Below are 15758 nucleotides of genomic sequence, written 5' to 3'. Positions count from 1 at the left end.
AATTTAAACATCAGTCTGATGACATAAGTCAGCGACTAAATAAACAGAGAAAAATATATTTAAATCAATGAACAAAAAAATAGAAGAAACTTACGACATTCAGATAAAGAAATAAAGTGTCCTCATAACTACACCGTGAGAATCCCACACAGGGAGAACCCACTAAAAGATCAGCACACCAAGGCTACTGATCTAGGCAAAATGTCTGGGGCAGGAGACAAAGGACAACGGAGCTCTACGACGCGCGTGCAAAAGGAGCTCTGCCTCACTACAGTCTTTCTCAGCATTTAAACGCTCCCGCTCCTCATCGTAATCTGCCGCAGCTGAACCCAATCAAGCTCTGCACAGAGGGAGAGAGAGAAAGAGAAAAAGGGACAACGAACTGCACAGCATATAAATGCACAACATCAATAAATCAATAACATAGAAATAAAAATAACACTACGTCCTGGGACGTAACACTTTACAACTAACCTTCATCTGCGAGATCACAGCAATATGTGAATATTCAATCTGTTAACTGGTTGCATATGTCAGATTTATTGCATGACTCTGGCAGAGAAAAGCTGTTGCTATCAAACATTGTTTACTTAATTAACTGAGTCCGTGTAATGCTGAAGGGATCGATCAAATAACCCAATTGATGGAAGGTTTGCGAAGAAATTTCATGCTCCCTTGAAAAATATTTTTTTGTATTTTTAAAATATAAAAACACAGTAGTTTATTTTGGTGTGGCTGCTGTATTTTGTAGTTTATTTTGATACACTTAAAATTAAGGTATTTTATTTTAAAATACATTTTGATGTATCTTTGCCCAAGAAGAGGAAAAGACCATTTGTAAGACTGGATTAAGTAGGCTGATAGATCCTTAACCTGTAAACACATAGCATGTTGCATAACTGTTATGTTTGTTCCCAGGGTGTATTTTATTACATGGCATTGATAAGAAAACCACTGAACATTAAGACATTTTCCGAGATATTATCCCAGACCCATGAGTTCTTCAGGAGTACCATATACACATGATCCCCCTTCTCCAACAGCAGTATTAAGCCGTTGCCTCCGTTCTGTGGAGGACTTTGACTCTTGTGATGTTTTGTAGTTGCTTCACGCTTTCCATTTCTATACAAGGCCAACACTGTTGGATTTTCAGTTCCACAATGGTAGAAGAAACTGAAATAGTAAACTCCTCGTACCGGTGCTGTGAAAATCCCTGTTAAAGAGTGAGACAGATCTTCATTTAACAGCTGTAGACATGAATTATAAAAGTGTTGATATTGTTTTCAGCAGCGTGGATTAACAATACTTGTGTTCTGGTGGTAGGCATCACCAACATTAATGAAGACATTCTTGTAAACCACTGTCGAATGTGTGTTAAATGGTCCATAGTAAACATTTGATCCTAATGAAGCTGAAAATGCCACCTTTGGTTTGCCTGAAGAGAACAAATGCCTTCTTAAAAATCATAAATATCACTCCTAGACTGTTTTAATTCAATATGAAGCTAGCCATTTCTTGGAAAAAAATTTCACTGATAAATTGCTTGTAAATTTCATAAATAATTACAAAGTAAATCCTACACCAACTGCAAACAAAAACATCAGTCTGACCTTGGCTTTCAGTGTTGATTTCTTCAATCTGAGCTTCACTGTTAGTAAGTCTGTACATCAGCTCCTGCTGATTGGCTTCCAGAGCTTTGAGTCGCGTGTCTGCGGCCCGAGCTCCTTCAGAAGGTCTATGCATATATTCAAAGGGCAAGTCAGCTGTTTTTATCTTGAACACTCAATTCAGAGTCGGCCGGTTCTTCTGTGATGGTCAAACCTGCGTCATTCGCAGCAAATACAAGACATTTGTACAGAAGAAGAACTGCTATTGTTGACTTCATTCTTAATGCTTTAGCTAAAGCGTGTTCGAGGTTTGTCTGCGGTATGCAGATGTTTTAACAGAATATTACAAATCTGGTGCTTTTATATGGTTATCTTCAGTAATCTACATGTGATGGACAATTTAGCCAATGACAGGCAGCATACAGTAGATTTATGACTGTTGCTCAAACTATTGTTTCATAAGCTTAATTTATAAATTGATTATAAATTCAATACTGACACATAATGGCTGTTTATGTTCTGAATGTCAACTTTGTACTGTTAGTAAGTCCAAAGTTCAGTGTTTTTATCAGATTAAAGTATATTGGACATACATTCCTTCATGTTTTTTGACATACTTTTTCTCTGTGTTTTCCTCTATTTCACAGTTTTAGATTTGTTCAGGTTTTATTAAAGTGTATTTCCATAAATTTTGGTCTGAACGTGTACACTGTGCCATTGTAATTCATGTCTACAGCTTTCTGTTCATAATCAAAGGTGACTTGACATAATTCCCCCTTTTACTTTTGAATCCACTGTATAATAGTATATTGTTGTATAATATGCATAAGAGTACAATCACCCTGCCTCATTGTTTGACGTATTTAGCTAATATATTATGTCTAATGCTTTATTATTTCGGAGAGTCAAATATCCCGCTTTGTTGGCAGTAACTCCGCCCACCGATGTCTGTTTGGACCGGACCGAAGCCCCAGAACGGACTGTGACCCGCAGGGAAGAGGGTGCCAAACTTCATCACATATTAGATTGGAAAAGCTTTCATTTTTAATAAATATGAAGAAAATATGTTGAAAGTGGAATAAAAGTGCCAAACGGTTATTTAATAATAAAGTGTTTATCGGGAAGGTGTCGGGAGGGCTTTATTGCCCAATAAGGCGGAATCTATTTAATAAATACAATCATTTACACTCAATATGTCATTATTGCATACTGTTTTATAATGTACTAAAAAACTGAGTTGTAAATCATATCTAATTATTTACATTTATTGCACGCCAATGGAGAGCGTGCAGTATTGAAAACGCAAATGATCTAAAGCGATCCATGCAAATCTGTCAACGCCCACATCAACTCAGAATCATGGAGAACGTATGAATTCAGTTTCAGGTATTAGTGGCCCACAACTGATTAGCAGAAGTATTTCAGTGAGACGGTAATAACGTGAGTTATTAAACTAAGTATTTTGAACACCAGTAGAAAATATAAAGGCTACATTAATAATGAGTCATAGCTACAGGTTGTGATTCTGAGGAGCAGGTTAGTGCAGATCTCTGGGTACTGACCCGTCTTTCAAGAGCAAGAGTTCTGCAAATCCTGCCTTGAACTTTGAGAAGCAGTCGTCAGTAAAATAAAGGGAATACAGCTAAAGTTTAGGATCGTACTGCTGTGGTATCGTATGATGGACTTTCACCACTGATACTTCACATGCTCATCGTTGGGCAGTGAAAAGTAAAACTGAATTCATATCCACGACTTCATATGTTGAGGGATTCTATTTATCGTGAACATGAGTTAAATGCGCAAACAACTTGTGCAACCATAGCAACCTGCAATTATCAGCAACGGATAGGCCTATAATAATATTTATAACTTCATTCGATTTTATCAAATCACGATCATCAAATCATGAGGGTGTGTGTGATAGACACGTGAGGGAGTGTGTGTGTGATAGACACGTGAGTGTGTGTGTGTGTGATAGACACGTGAGGGTGTGTGTGTGTGATAGACACGTGAGGGAGTGTGTGTGTGATAGACACGTGAGTGTGTGTGTGTGTGTGATAGACACGTGAGGGTGTGTGTGTGTGATAGACACGTGAGGGTGTGTGTGTGTGATAGACACGTGAGGGTGTGTGTGTGTGTGATAGACACGTGAGGGAGTGTGTGTGTGTGATAGACACGGGAGTGTGTGTGATGGACACGTGTGTGTGTGTGTGATAGACACGTGAGTGTGTGTGTGTGTGATAGACACGTGAGTGTGTGTGTGTGTGATAGCCACGTGAGGGAGTGTGTGTGTGATAGACACGTGAGGGTGTGTGTGTGTGATAGACACGTGAGGGTGTGTGTGTGTGATAGACACGTGAGGGTGTGTGTGTGTGATAGACACGTGAGGGAGTGTGTGTGTGTGATAGACACGTGAGTGTGTGTGATGGACACGTGTGTGTGTGTGTGTGATAGACACGTGAGGGTGTGTGTGTGTGATAGACACGTGAGGGAGTGTGTGTGTGTGATAGACACGTGAGTGTGTGTGATGGACACGTGTGTGTGTGTGTGATAGACACGTGAGTGTGTGTGATAGACACGTGAGGGAGTGTGTGTGTGATAGACACGTGAGGGTGTGTGTGTGTGATAGACACGTGAGGGTGTGTGTGTGTGTGATAGACACGTGAGGGAGTGTGTGTGTGTGATAGACACGTGAGGGAGTGTGTGTGTGTGATGGACACGTGTGTGTGTGTGTGATAGACACGTGAGGGTGTGTGTGTGTGATAGACACGTGAGGGAGTGTGTGTGTGTGATAGACACGTGAGTGTGTGTGTGTGTGATAGACACGTGAGGGAGTGTGTGTGTGATAGACACGTGAGGGTGTGTGTGTGTGATAGACACGTGAGGGTGTGTGTGTGTGATAGACACGTGAGGGTGTGTGTGTGTGATAGACACGTGAGGGAGTTTGTGTGTGTGATAGACACGTGAGTGTGTGTGATGGACACGTGTGTGTGTGTGTGATAGACACGTGAGTGTGTGTGTGTGTGATAGACACGTGAGTGTGTGTGTGTGTGTGATAGCCACGTGAGGGAGTGTGTGTGTGACAGACACGTGAGGGTGTGTGTGTGTGATAGACACGTGAGTGTGTGTGATAGACACGTGAGTGTGTGTGATGGACACGTGTGTGTGTGTGATAGACACGTGAGTGTGTGTGTGTGTGTGTGTGATAGACACGTGAGTGTGTGTGATGGACACGTGTGTGTGTGTGTGATAGACACGTGAGTGTGTGTGTGTGTGATAGACACGTGAGGGAGTGTGTGTGTGATAGACACGTGAGGGAGTGTGTGTGTGTGTGTGTGTGTGTGATAGACACGTGAGGGTGTGTGTGTGTGATAGACACGTGAGGGTGTGTGTGTGTGTGTGTGTGTGTGTGTGTGTGTGTGTGTGTGTGTGTGATAGACACGTGAGGGAGTGTGTGTGTGATAGACACATGAGGGTGTGTGTGTGTGTGTGTGTGTGTGATAGACACGTGAGGGAGTGTGTGTGTGTGTGTGTGTGTGTGTGTGTGATAGACACGTGAGGGTGTGTGTGTGTGATAGACACGTGAGGGAGTGTGTGTGTGTGTGTGTGTGTGTGTGATAGACACATGAGGGTGTGTGTGTGTGATAGACACGTGAGTGTTTGTGATAGACACATGAGTGTGTGTGATAGACACGTGTGTGTGTGTGATACACACGTGAGGGTGTGTGTGTGTGATAGACACGTGAGGGAGTGTGTGTTTGTGATAGATACGTGTGGGAGTGTGTGATAGACACGTGAGGGAGTGTGTGTGTGATAGACACGTGAGGGTGTGTGTGTGTGTGATAGACACGTGAGGGAGTGTGTGTTTGTGATAGACACGTGAGTGTGTGTGATAGACACGTGTGTGTGTGTGATAGAAACGTGAGGGTGTGTGTGTGTGATAGACACGTGAGGGAGTGTGTGTGTGTGATAGACACGTGAGGGAGTGTGTGTGTGTGATAGACACGTGAGGGAGTGTGTGTGTGTGATAGACACGTGAGGGAGTGTGTGTGTGTGATAGACACGTGAGGGAGTGTGTGTGTGTGATAGACACGTGAGGGAGTGTGTGTGTGTGTGATAGACACGTGAGGGAGTGTGTGTGTGTGTGTGATAGACACGTGAGGGAGTGTGTGTGTGATAGACACGTGAGGGAGTGTGTGTGTGATAGACACGTGAGGGAGTGTGTGTGTGATAGACACGTGAGGGAGTGTGTGTGTGATAGACACGTGAGGGTGTGTGTGTGTGATAGACACGTGAGGGAGTGTGTGTGTGTGATAGACACGTGAGTGTGTGTGATAGACATGTGAGGGTGTGTGTGTGTGATAGACACGTCCGTGTGTGTGATAGACACGTGTGAGTGTGTGTGATAGACACGTGAGTGTGTGTGATAGACACGTGAGGGAGTGTGTGATAGACACGTGTGAGTGTGTGTGATAGACACGTGTGAGTGTGTGTGATAGACACGTGAGTGTGTGTGATAGACACGTGAGGGAGTGTGTGATAGACACGTGTGAGTGTGTGTGATAGACACGTGTGAGTGTGTGTGATAGACACGTGTGAGTGTGTGTGATAGACACGTGTGAGTGTGTGTGATAGACACGTGAGTGTGTGTGATAGACACGTGAGGGAGTGTGTGATAGACACGTGTGAGTGTGTGTGATAGACACGTGTGAGTGTGTGTGATAGACACGTGAGTGTGTGTGATAGACACGTGAGGGAGTGTGTGATAGACACGTGAGGGAGTGTGTGATAGACACGTGTGAGTGTGTGTGATAGACACGTGAGTGTGTGTGATAGACATGTGAGGGTGTGTGTGTGTGATAGACACGTCCGTGTGTCTGATAGACACGTGTGAGTGTGTGTGATAGACACGTGAGTGTGTGTGTGATAGACACGTGTGAGTGTGTGTGATAGACACGTGAGAGTGTGTGTGATAGACACGTGAGTGTGTGTGTGATAGACACGTGAGTGTGTGTGATAGACACGCGAGTGTGTGTGTGATGGACACGTGTGTGTGTGTGAGAGACACGTGAGTGTGTGTGTGATAGACACGTGAGGGTGTGTGTGTGTGATAGACAGGTGAGGGAGTGTGTGTGTGATAGACACGTGAGGGAGTGTGTGTGTGATAGACACGTGAGGGAGTGTGTGTGTGATAGACACGTGAGGGAGTGTGTGTGTGTGTGTGTGTGATAGACACGTGAGGGTGTGTGTGTGTGATAGACACGTGAGGGAGTGTGATAGACACGTGAGTGTGTGTGATAGACACGTGTGTGTGTGTGATAGACACGTGAGGGAGTGTGTGTGTGTGATAGGCACGTGAGGGAGTGTGTGTGTGATAGACACGTGAGGGAGTGTGTGTGTGTGTGTGTGTGTGTGTGTGTGTGTGTGTGTGTGATAGACACGTGAGGGTGTGTGTGTGTGATAGACACGTGAGTGTTTGTGATAGACACGTGAGTGTGTGTGATAGACACGTGTGTGTGTGTGATAGACACGTGAGGGTGTGTGTGTGTGATAGACACGTGAGGGAGTGTGTGTTTGTGATAGACACGTGTGGGAGTGTGTGTGTGTGATAGACACGTGAGGGAGTGTGTGTGTGATAGACACGTGAGGGTGTGTGTGTGTGATAGACACGTGAGTGTTTGTGATAGACACGTGAGTGTGTGTGATAGACACGTGTGTGTGTGTGATAGACACGTGAGGGTGTGTGTGTGTGATAGACACGTGAGGGAGTGTGTGTTTGTGATAGACACGTGTGGGAGTGTGTGTGTGTGATAGACACGTGAGGGAGTGTGTGTGTGTGATAGACACGTGAGGGAGTGTGTGTTTGTGATAGACACGTGAGGGAGTGTGTGTGTGTGATAGACACGTGTGGGAGTGTGTGTGTGTGATAGACACGTGAGGGAGTGTGTGTGTGTGATAGACACGTGTGGGAGTGTGTGTGTGTGATAGACACGTGAGGGTGTGTGTGTGTGATAGACACGTGAGGGAGTGTGTGTTTGTGAGAGACACGTGAGTGTGTGTGATAGACACGTGTGTGTGTGTGATAGACACGTGAGGGAGTGTGTGTGTGTGATAGACACGTGAGGGAGTGTTTGTGTGTGATAGACACGTGAGGGAGTGTGTGTGTGTGATAGACACGTGAGGGAGTTTGTGTGTGATAGACACGTGAGGGAGTGTGTGTGTGTGATAGACACGTGAGGGAGTGTGTGTGTGTGATAGACACGTGAGGGAGTGTGTGTGTGTGATAGACACGTGAGGGAGTGTGTGTGTGATAGACACGTGAGGGTGTGTGTGTGTGTGATAGACACGTGAGGGAGTGTGTGTGTGTGATAGACACGTGAGGGAGTGTGTGTGTGTGATAGACACGTGAGGGAGTGTGTGTGTGATAGACACGTGAGGGTGTGTGTGTGTGTGATAGACACGTGAGGGTGTGTGTGTGTGTGATAGACACGTGAGGGAGTGTGTGTGTGATAGACACGTGAGGGAGTGTGTGTGTGTGATAGACACGTGAGTGTGTGTGATAGACACGTGTGTGTGTGTGATAGACACGTGAGGGAGTGTGTGTGTGTGATAGACACGTGAGGGAGTGTTTGTGTGTGATAGACACGTGAGGGAGTGTGTGTGTGTGATAGACACGTGAGGGAGTTTGTGTGTGATAGACACGTGAGGGAGTGTGTGTGTGTGATAGACACGTGAGGGAGTGTGTGTGTGTGATAGACACGTGAGGGAGTGTGTGTGTGTGATAGACACGTGAGGGAGTGTGTGTGTGATAGACACGTGAGGGTGTGTGTGTGTGTGATAGACACGTGAGGGTGTGTGTGTGTGTGATAGACACGTGAGGGAGTGTGTGTGTGATAGACACGTGAGGGAGTGTGTGTGTGTGATAGACACGTGAGTGTGTGTGATAGACACGTGAGTGTGTGTGATAGACACGTGTGAGTGTGTGTGATAGACATGTGAGGGTGTGTGTGTGTGATAGACACGTCCGTGTGTGTGATAGACACGTGTGAGTGTGTGTGATAGACACGTGTGTGTGTGATAGACACGTGAGGGAGTGTGTGTGTGTGATAGACACGTGAGAGTGTGTGTGATAGACACGTGTGAGTGTGTGTGATTGACACGTGAGAGTGTGTGTGATTGACACGTGAGAGTGTGTGTGATAGACACGTGAGTGTGTGTGTGATAGACACGTGAGTGTGTGTGATAGACACGTGAGAGTGTGTGATAGACACGTGTGAGTGTGTGTGATAGACACGTGTGAGTGTGTGTGATAGACACGTGTGAGTGTGTGTGATAGACACGTGAGAGTGTGTGTGATAGACACGTGTGAGTGTGTGTGATAGACACGTGTGAGTGTGTGTGTGATAGACACGTGTGAGTGTGTGTGATAGACACGTGTGAGTGTGTGTGATAGACACGTGTGAGTGTGTGTGATAGACACGTGAGTGTGTGTGATAGACACGTGTGAGTGTGTGTGATAGACACGTGAGTGTGTGTGATAGACACGTGTGAGTGTGTGTGATAGACACGTGAGGGTGTGTGTGATTGACACGTGAGGGTGTGTGTGATAGACACGTGTGAGTGTGTGTGATAGACACGTGAGTGTGTGTGATAGACACGTGTGAGTGTGTGTGATAGACACGTGTGAGTGTGTGTGATAGACACGTGTGAGTGTGTGTGATAGACACGTGTGAGTGTGTGTGATAGACACGTGTGAGTGTGTGTGATAGACACGTGTGAGTGTGTGTGATAGACACGTGAGTGTGTGTGATAGACACGTGTGAGTGTGTGTGATAGACACGTGAGGGTGTGTGTGATAGACACGTGAGGGTGTGTGTGATAGACACGTGTGAGTGTGTGTGATAGACACGTGAGTGTGTGTGATAGACACGTGTGAGTGTGTGTGATAGACACGTGTGAGTGTGTGTGATAGACACGTGTGAGTGTGTGTGATAGACACGTGTGAGTGTGTGTGATAGACACGTGTGAGTGTGTGTGATAGACACGTGTGAGTGTGTGTGATAGACACGTGTGAGTGTGTGTGATAGACACGTGAGTGTGTGTGATAGACACGTGTGAGTGTGTGTGATAGACACGTGTGAGTGTGTGTGATAGACACGTGTGAGTGTGTGTGATAGACACGTGAGGGTGTGTGTGATAGACACGTGTGTGTGTGTGTGTGATAGACACGTCAGTGTGTGTGATAGACACGTGTGAGTGTGTGTGATAGACACGTGTGAGTGTGTGTGATAGACACTTGAGTGTGTGTGATAGACACGTGTGAGTGTGTGTGATAGACACGTGTGAGTGTGTGTGATAGACACGTGTGAGTGTGTGTGATAGACACGTGTGAGTGTGTGTGATAGACACGTGTGAGTGTGTGTGATAGACACGTGTGAGTGTGTGTGATAGACACGTGTGAGTGTGTGTGGTAGACACGTGTGAGTGTGTGTGATAGACACGTGTGAGTGTGTGTGATAGACACGTGAGTATGTGTGTGATAGACACGTGAGGGTGTGTGTGATAGACACGTGTGTGTGTGTGTGATAGACACGTCAGTGTGTGTGATAGACACGTGTGAGTGTGTGTGATAGACACGTGTGTGTGTGATAGACACGTGTGAGTGTGTGTGATAGACACGTGTGAGTGTGTGTGATAGACACGTGAGAGTGTGTGTGATAGACACGTGAGAGTGTGTGTGATAGACACGTGAGAGTGTGTGTGATAGACACGTGTGAGTGTGTGTGATAGACACCTGTGAGTGTGTGTGATAGACACGTGTGAGTGTGTGTGATAGACACGTGTGAGTGTGTGTGATAGACACGTGAGTGTGTGTGATAGACACGTGAGTGTGTGTGATAGACACGTGTGTGTGTGAGTGTGTGATAGACACGTGTGAGTGTGTGTGTGAGTGTGTGATAGACACGTGAGTGTGTGTGATAGACACGTGTGAGTGTGTTTTAGACAGGATTTGTTATAGATGTGCCTTTGCTTGAAATGTGTACTTTTCTCTCTCTTGTGTCCAGAGTTCAGTGAGTTGAAAGACGAGCTGCGTGAGTTTCTCCAACAGTCGTCAGACCAGAGGAAGGTAAAGAGAATCAGTTACTGAGATCAGTCAGAAGTAAAGTTCAGTGTTAATGATCTCTGGTTTGGTTTTAGGAGGTGACGCCTGAGCGTTTGCGGGACTTCCTGGAGGAGCTGCAGGCCAGAAAGAGGAGACGGTTAAACTGAACCAATCGGCGGTTCTTGCAATATCATGAGCCTTAAAGGGTTAGTTCACCCCAAAATGAAAATTAAGTCATTAATTACTCACCCCCATGCTGTACCAACCCCGTAAGACCTTCGTTCATCTTCGGAACACAAATGAAGATATTTTTGATTAGATCTGAGAGGTGGATCACTGCTACATAGGCTGCCTGAGGGAATGAAACTTGACGGCCCAGAAAGTTAATAAGTTTATCAAGCGACGAGACTACTTTTTGTGCGAAAAAAAACACATAAATAACGACTTTATTCGACTATTCCATTACTTCCTTGTGGGCCTAAGACGAGAGTTCGAGAGATTTCCACGACGCATGCGCGAGAACTGAACAAGAAGTATTAGAAGAAGAACGTCCTCTTCTCAGTTCTCGCGCATGCGTCGTGGAAATCTCTTGAACTCTCGTCTCAGGCCCACAAGGAAGAAAAGGAATAGTCGAATAAAGTCGTTATTTATGGGTTTTTTTCGGAAAAAAAGTATTCTCGTCGCTTGATAAACTTATAGTTGAGCCACTGTAGGCACATGGAATATTTAAACATGTTCTTTAATGACTTTCTGGGCCGTCAAGTTTCATTCCCTCAGGCAGCCTATGTAGCAGTGATCCAGCTCTCAGATCTAATCAAAAATATCTTCATTTGTGCTCCGAAGATGAACGAAGGTCTTACGGGGTTGGTACAGCATGGGGGTGAGTAATTAATGACTTAATTTTCATTTTTGGGTGAACTAACCCTTTAACATCCACTTTAATAAAGTTCCAGAGCAAAAACTATCGCTTGTGTGCAAATACTTCTTATTGCTTTATAATGAAGAGCTTTGCGTCAGATTCTCTCTTGTTGCTCATTGTCAGAACGTCTCCATGTTCAGCATCTTTGCTCCAGTTCTCGAATCTGATTGGTCGAGCAGGAGTGCTGATGTATGTGTGTGTTAGCTGGTTCAGACTGTGTGTGTGTGTGTGTGTGTGTGTGTGTGTGTGTGTGTGTGTGTGTGTGTGTGTGTGTGTGTGTGTGTGTGGTTTACAGTGACACACCAGCAGGAGGCGACAGTGAGTGAGTCCATCAAACTGATCTGTTCCAAAACACTGCTACTACTTCTGATGAACTGATGATCATGATCTTCTGCTATACTAGTCCTTTCACATGCTGCTTTACACACACTATATAGCAGGGAAGTGTGTGATTTATGTGTGAGGCAGTGAATCCAAACACACTCAACCAGTTCATTCCAGGACGTGCATTCATTCATGAGTGAACACCACTGCGTATTCGTTGAATGTGTTTGAGCTGTATAAACCGTATCATCCACAGTTGAACTCTAGGTCTGAATATGAGCTGTGATTGACCTTTGACCCCTGTGCTGGGATCTGCAGCACGTAAACATGACAACAGGAAGTTACAGAAGTTCTGTTGAAACAGTCTGGCTGCGTCCCGAATCACACACTCTTGAGTAGGTACTTATGTTGAATAAGTAATTACTGCATGACCGCTAAAGTATGTTCTGTATAGAATGAATGTAATCTGGACGTACTGCATCTGCCATGATGATGTCATCATCATGTGGCCTCATGGGACAGTAAAGTGTCCATCATATACACACTTCAGGATCTCACCAGAAGCTGTCGCTCATCCGGGGATTTTTTGCCCACTACTGTGAGTTCAGACATACTACTTTAGTCATACTGTGATACTGTTTTTTGCCTACTATATAGTAGGGGAGTGTGTGATTTCAGACGCAGCCACTGACTCTCTCACTGGTAGAGATTCATGTGCGTTTGACCAATCACAGGCTCCGGCACTGATCCCAGACCTGCAGCCGGACACTCTTGTATTGTGGAGATCAACACATCATTAGAAAACACTTTTAGTTTCATAATAATAATGCCTAGTTGTCCACTACTTTCAGGTCAGAGCAACTGCCCGTCAAAGTTCCTGTGCACGTCCCTGGCTCTGCGCATCTGTGGACTTCTACACTCAGAGTGGTCTTTACCTGAAATAACTTTGCTCATTAATCTGCACTGGCTCAAACAGGAAGTGTAAGGCTAAGGGACCGTTGGGTTTTTATTTAAGGAGCTACCGGAGGAGTTTTGAGATCTACAGTCAAAATAGACTTGACCCTCCCTTCGCCAGCAATACATTTTTCTATGACCCTCCAAAATGATTGTGAAAAAAGGCATGACCCTCCCCGATAATTTATTGATTACTTCTGTACTGGTCTGCGCTTGGCAAAGATGTTCAGATAACTCTATAGTAGACCTACAGCAAACGTTCATTAAACGGGTTTTACAGTTCGACATATATCTACGAAAAGACTGGTCACCACTGAAGCACGCGTGCGATACAGTTTTGTAAACTCCGTTACGTGTGTTTGTTTTCAGACGTGATAACAGTCGTTTTATACTTGTGCTTATGCGATATCACGGTATTTGATCGTGGATGATTTAATGTCTCCACGATCTGCTTTTGAAGAAATATGGCAGTATCACTACAGCGCACATTACATCAGCTGCATTTCTGGAGCCGCAGTCCCAATCCTGTGAAACTCCACGTACATTCACATCACATTTATTGCAATTATCCGCAATCACAGAAGTTCATTATTTACTCGAGCTTCAAAGCAGCGGTTCTCAAACCCTGGGTCGCGACCCTCGCGTGTGTCGCCAGGATGATTTAAGGAAAAAAGAATCAAATAAAAAACTAAATAAAAAAAACTAAATTTGTTTTCATAAAATCATAGTCTATAGGGCTATATAAAAGAAACACGTGAAATATGGATATCTAAATAATTAATAGATTAATAAACCGAATGAAAAAACTGCACGCTGCTGAGTTTGGTTCATTTCTGTGAGGCGCTTCACAAACAAGTTGACGGAAATGAAACCTAGACGGTAGTTTGTTTTTCTTTATTTTACAAAAGCACAATGTTGTGTTTTATTGCGAGTGTACACAAATATAAGTGAAAACTTTGCAGTTTCGAATGATGTCCTGTACAGAATAACGGAGTATATTTATGTTTCCATCGCGCCGGCGCCTCACACACATCTGGCGCACAGATAGAGGACGTCTGAACTCACCATAGCTAATCTCTGTCTCAGTCCCTCTAGCGCCACCAACTGTCCACATTATGACTTGTTTATGCTAATAACTTTTGAACTATAAGGGTGAGAAACAAATTATTTTTCCTCTTATTCCTTGGCTCAAGACGATTTTCTTGCAGCATATGATGTTTTGAACAAGATTATCTTCAGATCATGCTGACAAAAAGTAATGGAATTCACTTTGATTCGCCAAACTTTTCTCGAATTCGGTATAGAGTGTGCCAAACTGGACATGAGGCTATATCTCCACGATGCTTAGCGTATTCTGACCAAACTTGGTGTGTGTTATGACAACCGTGACCTGAGGCTACCTGAACAGTTTCAGCGCAGTGCCACCTAGTGGTCAGGAGATATGAAAAATTGACATTTTTGCTTAACTTCTGAAAGGTTTGGCCAAAGATCACAAAACTGATCTCTTTAGATTCGGTGTGGCATGCCGAGTCAAACAATACCCAGTTTTCCCATCTGTCATTTTTGGCACCGGTCATTTAAAATTTTGCCGTAAAATGCATGTTTTGGCCATATTCTGTCAAACTTCCTGTCCGCCAATTTGATTTTCTTTTAAAATCTACTTTTTCAAACTTCTCCTAGACTGTTTGTCCGATTTTCTGGGTACGTTTACATGCAACCAAATAATCCGTTAGTAATGGGATAGATGGCTCAATCGCACTGAAAAGCCTTCATGTAAAACACTGTAATCGATCCGATTGAGCTCGATCCCAATGAGATTTCGATCGGATTGAAAGTGTTTATTCCTTTTCTAATCCGACCGAGAGGACATGTGAACACTTGATCAGATTGACCAAAACTGAAAGCACTACGCATGTGCACTGACTTAGAAATAGAGTAGAAATAGTGTAATGACGTAGAAATGGCGTAATGATGTAGAAATAGCGTAATGATGTAGAAATGGCGTAATGATGTAGAAATGGCGTAATGACTAGGGTTGGGTATCGGTTGGGTTTTATCCGATACCAGTACCTACTCTGTATTTTTTAAACGGTTCCGGTGCTTAAACGGTTCTTGAAACGGTACTTAAAGGGATAGTTCACCCAAAAATGAAAATTCTGTCAGTAATTACTTACCCTCATGTTGTTCAACCCCGTAAGACCTTCGTTCATCTTCGGAACACGAATTAAGATACGACGGTCTTACGGGGTTGAACAACATGAGGGTGAGTAATTACTGACAGAATTTTCATTTTTGGGTGAACTATCCCTTTAAGAAAACGAAACCGCACACACTTTGTCAAAAAACCCTTGTATTTACAGGGCCAAACTGGACACAATATTAACTTAAATCTTTAAACAATATAAATGCAAGTAACATATATGGTAATAATAAATAAACCAATATAAAATAAAAATTCACATTTACATATCAAATAAAACAATATTGTATCAAACAATGTAATAATACTGGAGATTAATAGAGATTACTACCAGGGTAATCTAATCTCGACATGGCTACAGGTTCCCATGTTTTGTCTGCTTGAACCAGTCATGTAAGTTATCTGGTCGTTGCACTAGAACGGCAGCGCTTGGCGATTTTGGTATTTCATTCTCACTGCGTCTTAGCTACGCAGCGTTGAGTGAACCTATGAAAGAGAACGTCTCTGGTTACAGATGTAACCTATGTTCTCTGAATAGGGAACGAGACGCTGCGTTCGCTGCCAAACTCCTCGCGCTGCCGACAAGCTTCCTTTTTCGGCAGAGAAATCTGAGGAGCAGATGATGCGCGTGCCAATATAATTAGACGACGT

The 15758-nt window shown here is 44.1% G+C and overlaps 2 protein-coding genes across 2 annotated transcripts in view; one reads left to right on the top strand and one right to left on the bottom strand.

Annotated features, from left to right (window-relative positions):
- The window catches only part of LOC143747409 (putative E3 ubiquitin-protein ligase UBR7), a 48365-nt gene extending 36691 nt beyond the window's left edge, over positions 1-11674 (top strand). The window contains exons 9-11 of the mRNA XM_077240204.1: positions 10673-10734; positions 10806-10913; positions 11641-11674. Coding sequence (XP_077096319.1) covers positions 10673-10734; positions 10806-10877 — 134 coding nt within the window. The 3' untranslated portion in view covers positions 10878-10913; positions 11641-11674. The remainder of the gene's footprint in view (positions 1-10672; positions 10735-10805; positions 10914-11640) is intronic.
- Positions 930-1743, bottom strand: LOC143746395 (cerebellin-2-like). The gene is made up of 3 exons (XM_077238203.1): positions 1611-1743; positions 1307-1435; positions 930-1213 (listed from the first exon to the last, which is right to left on the bottom strand). Exons 1-3 carry the CDS (start codon positions 1741-1743, stop codon positions 930-932), a joined length of 546 nt encoding a protein of 181 aa, XP_077094318.1.
- Positions 11675-15758: the final 4084 nt, after the last annotated feature.

The sequence above is a fragment of the Siphateles boraxobius genome, unplaced genomic scaffold, assembly GCF_051911475.1.
Source record: "Siphateles boraxobius isolate OS27281-9 unplaced genomic scaffold, OSU_SipBor_1 22, whole genome shotgun sequence".
In the NCBI taxonomy this organism is placed as follows: Eukaryota; Metazoa; Chordata; class Actinopteri; order Cypriniformes; family Leuciscidae; genus Siphateles; species Siphateles boraxobius.
The sequence above is the reverse complement of the archived record's forward strand: the minus strand, read 5'-3'. Positions and strand labels throughout refer to the sequence as shown.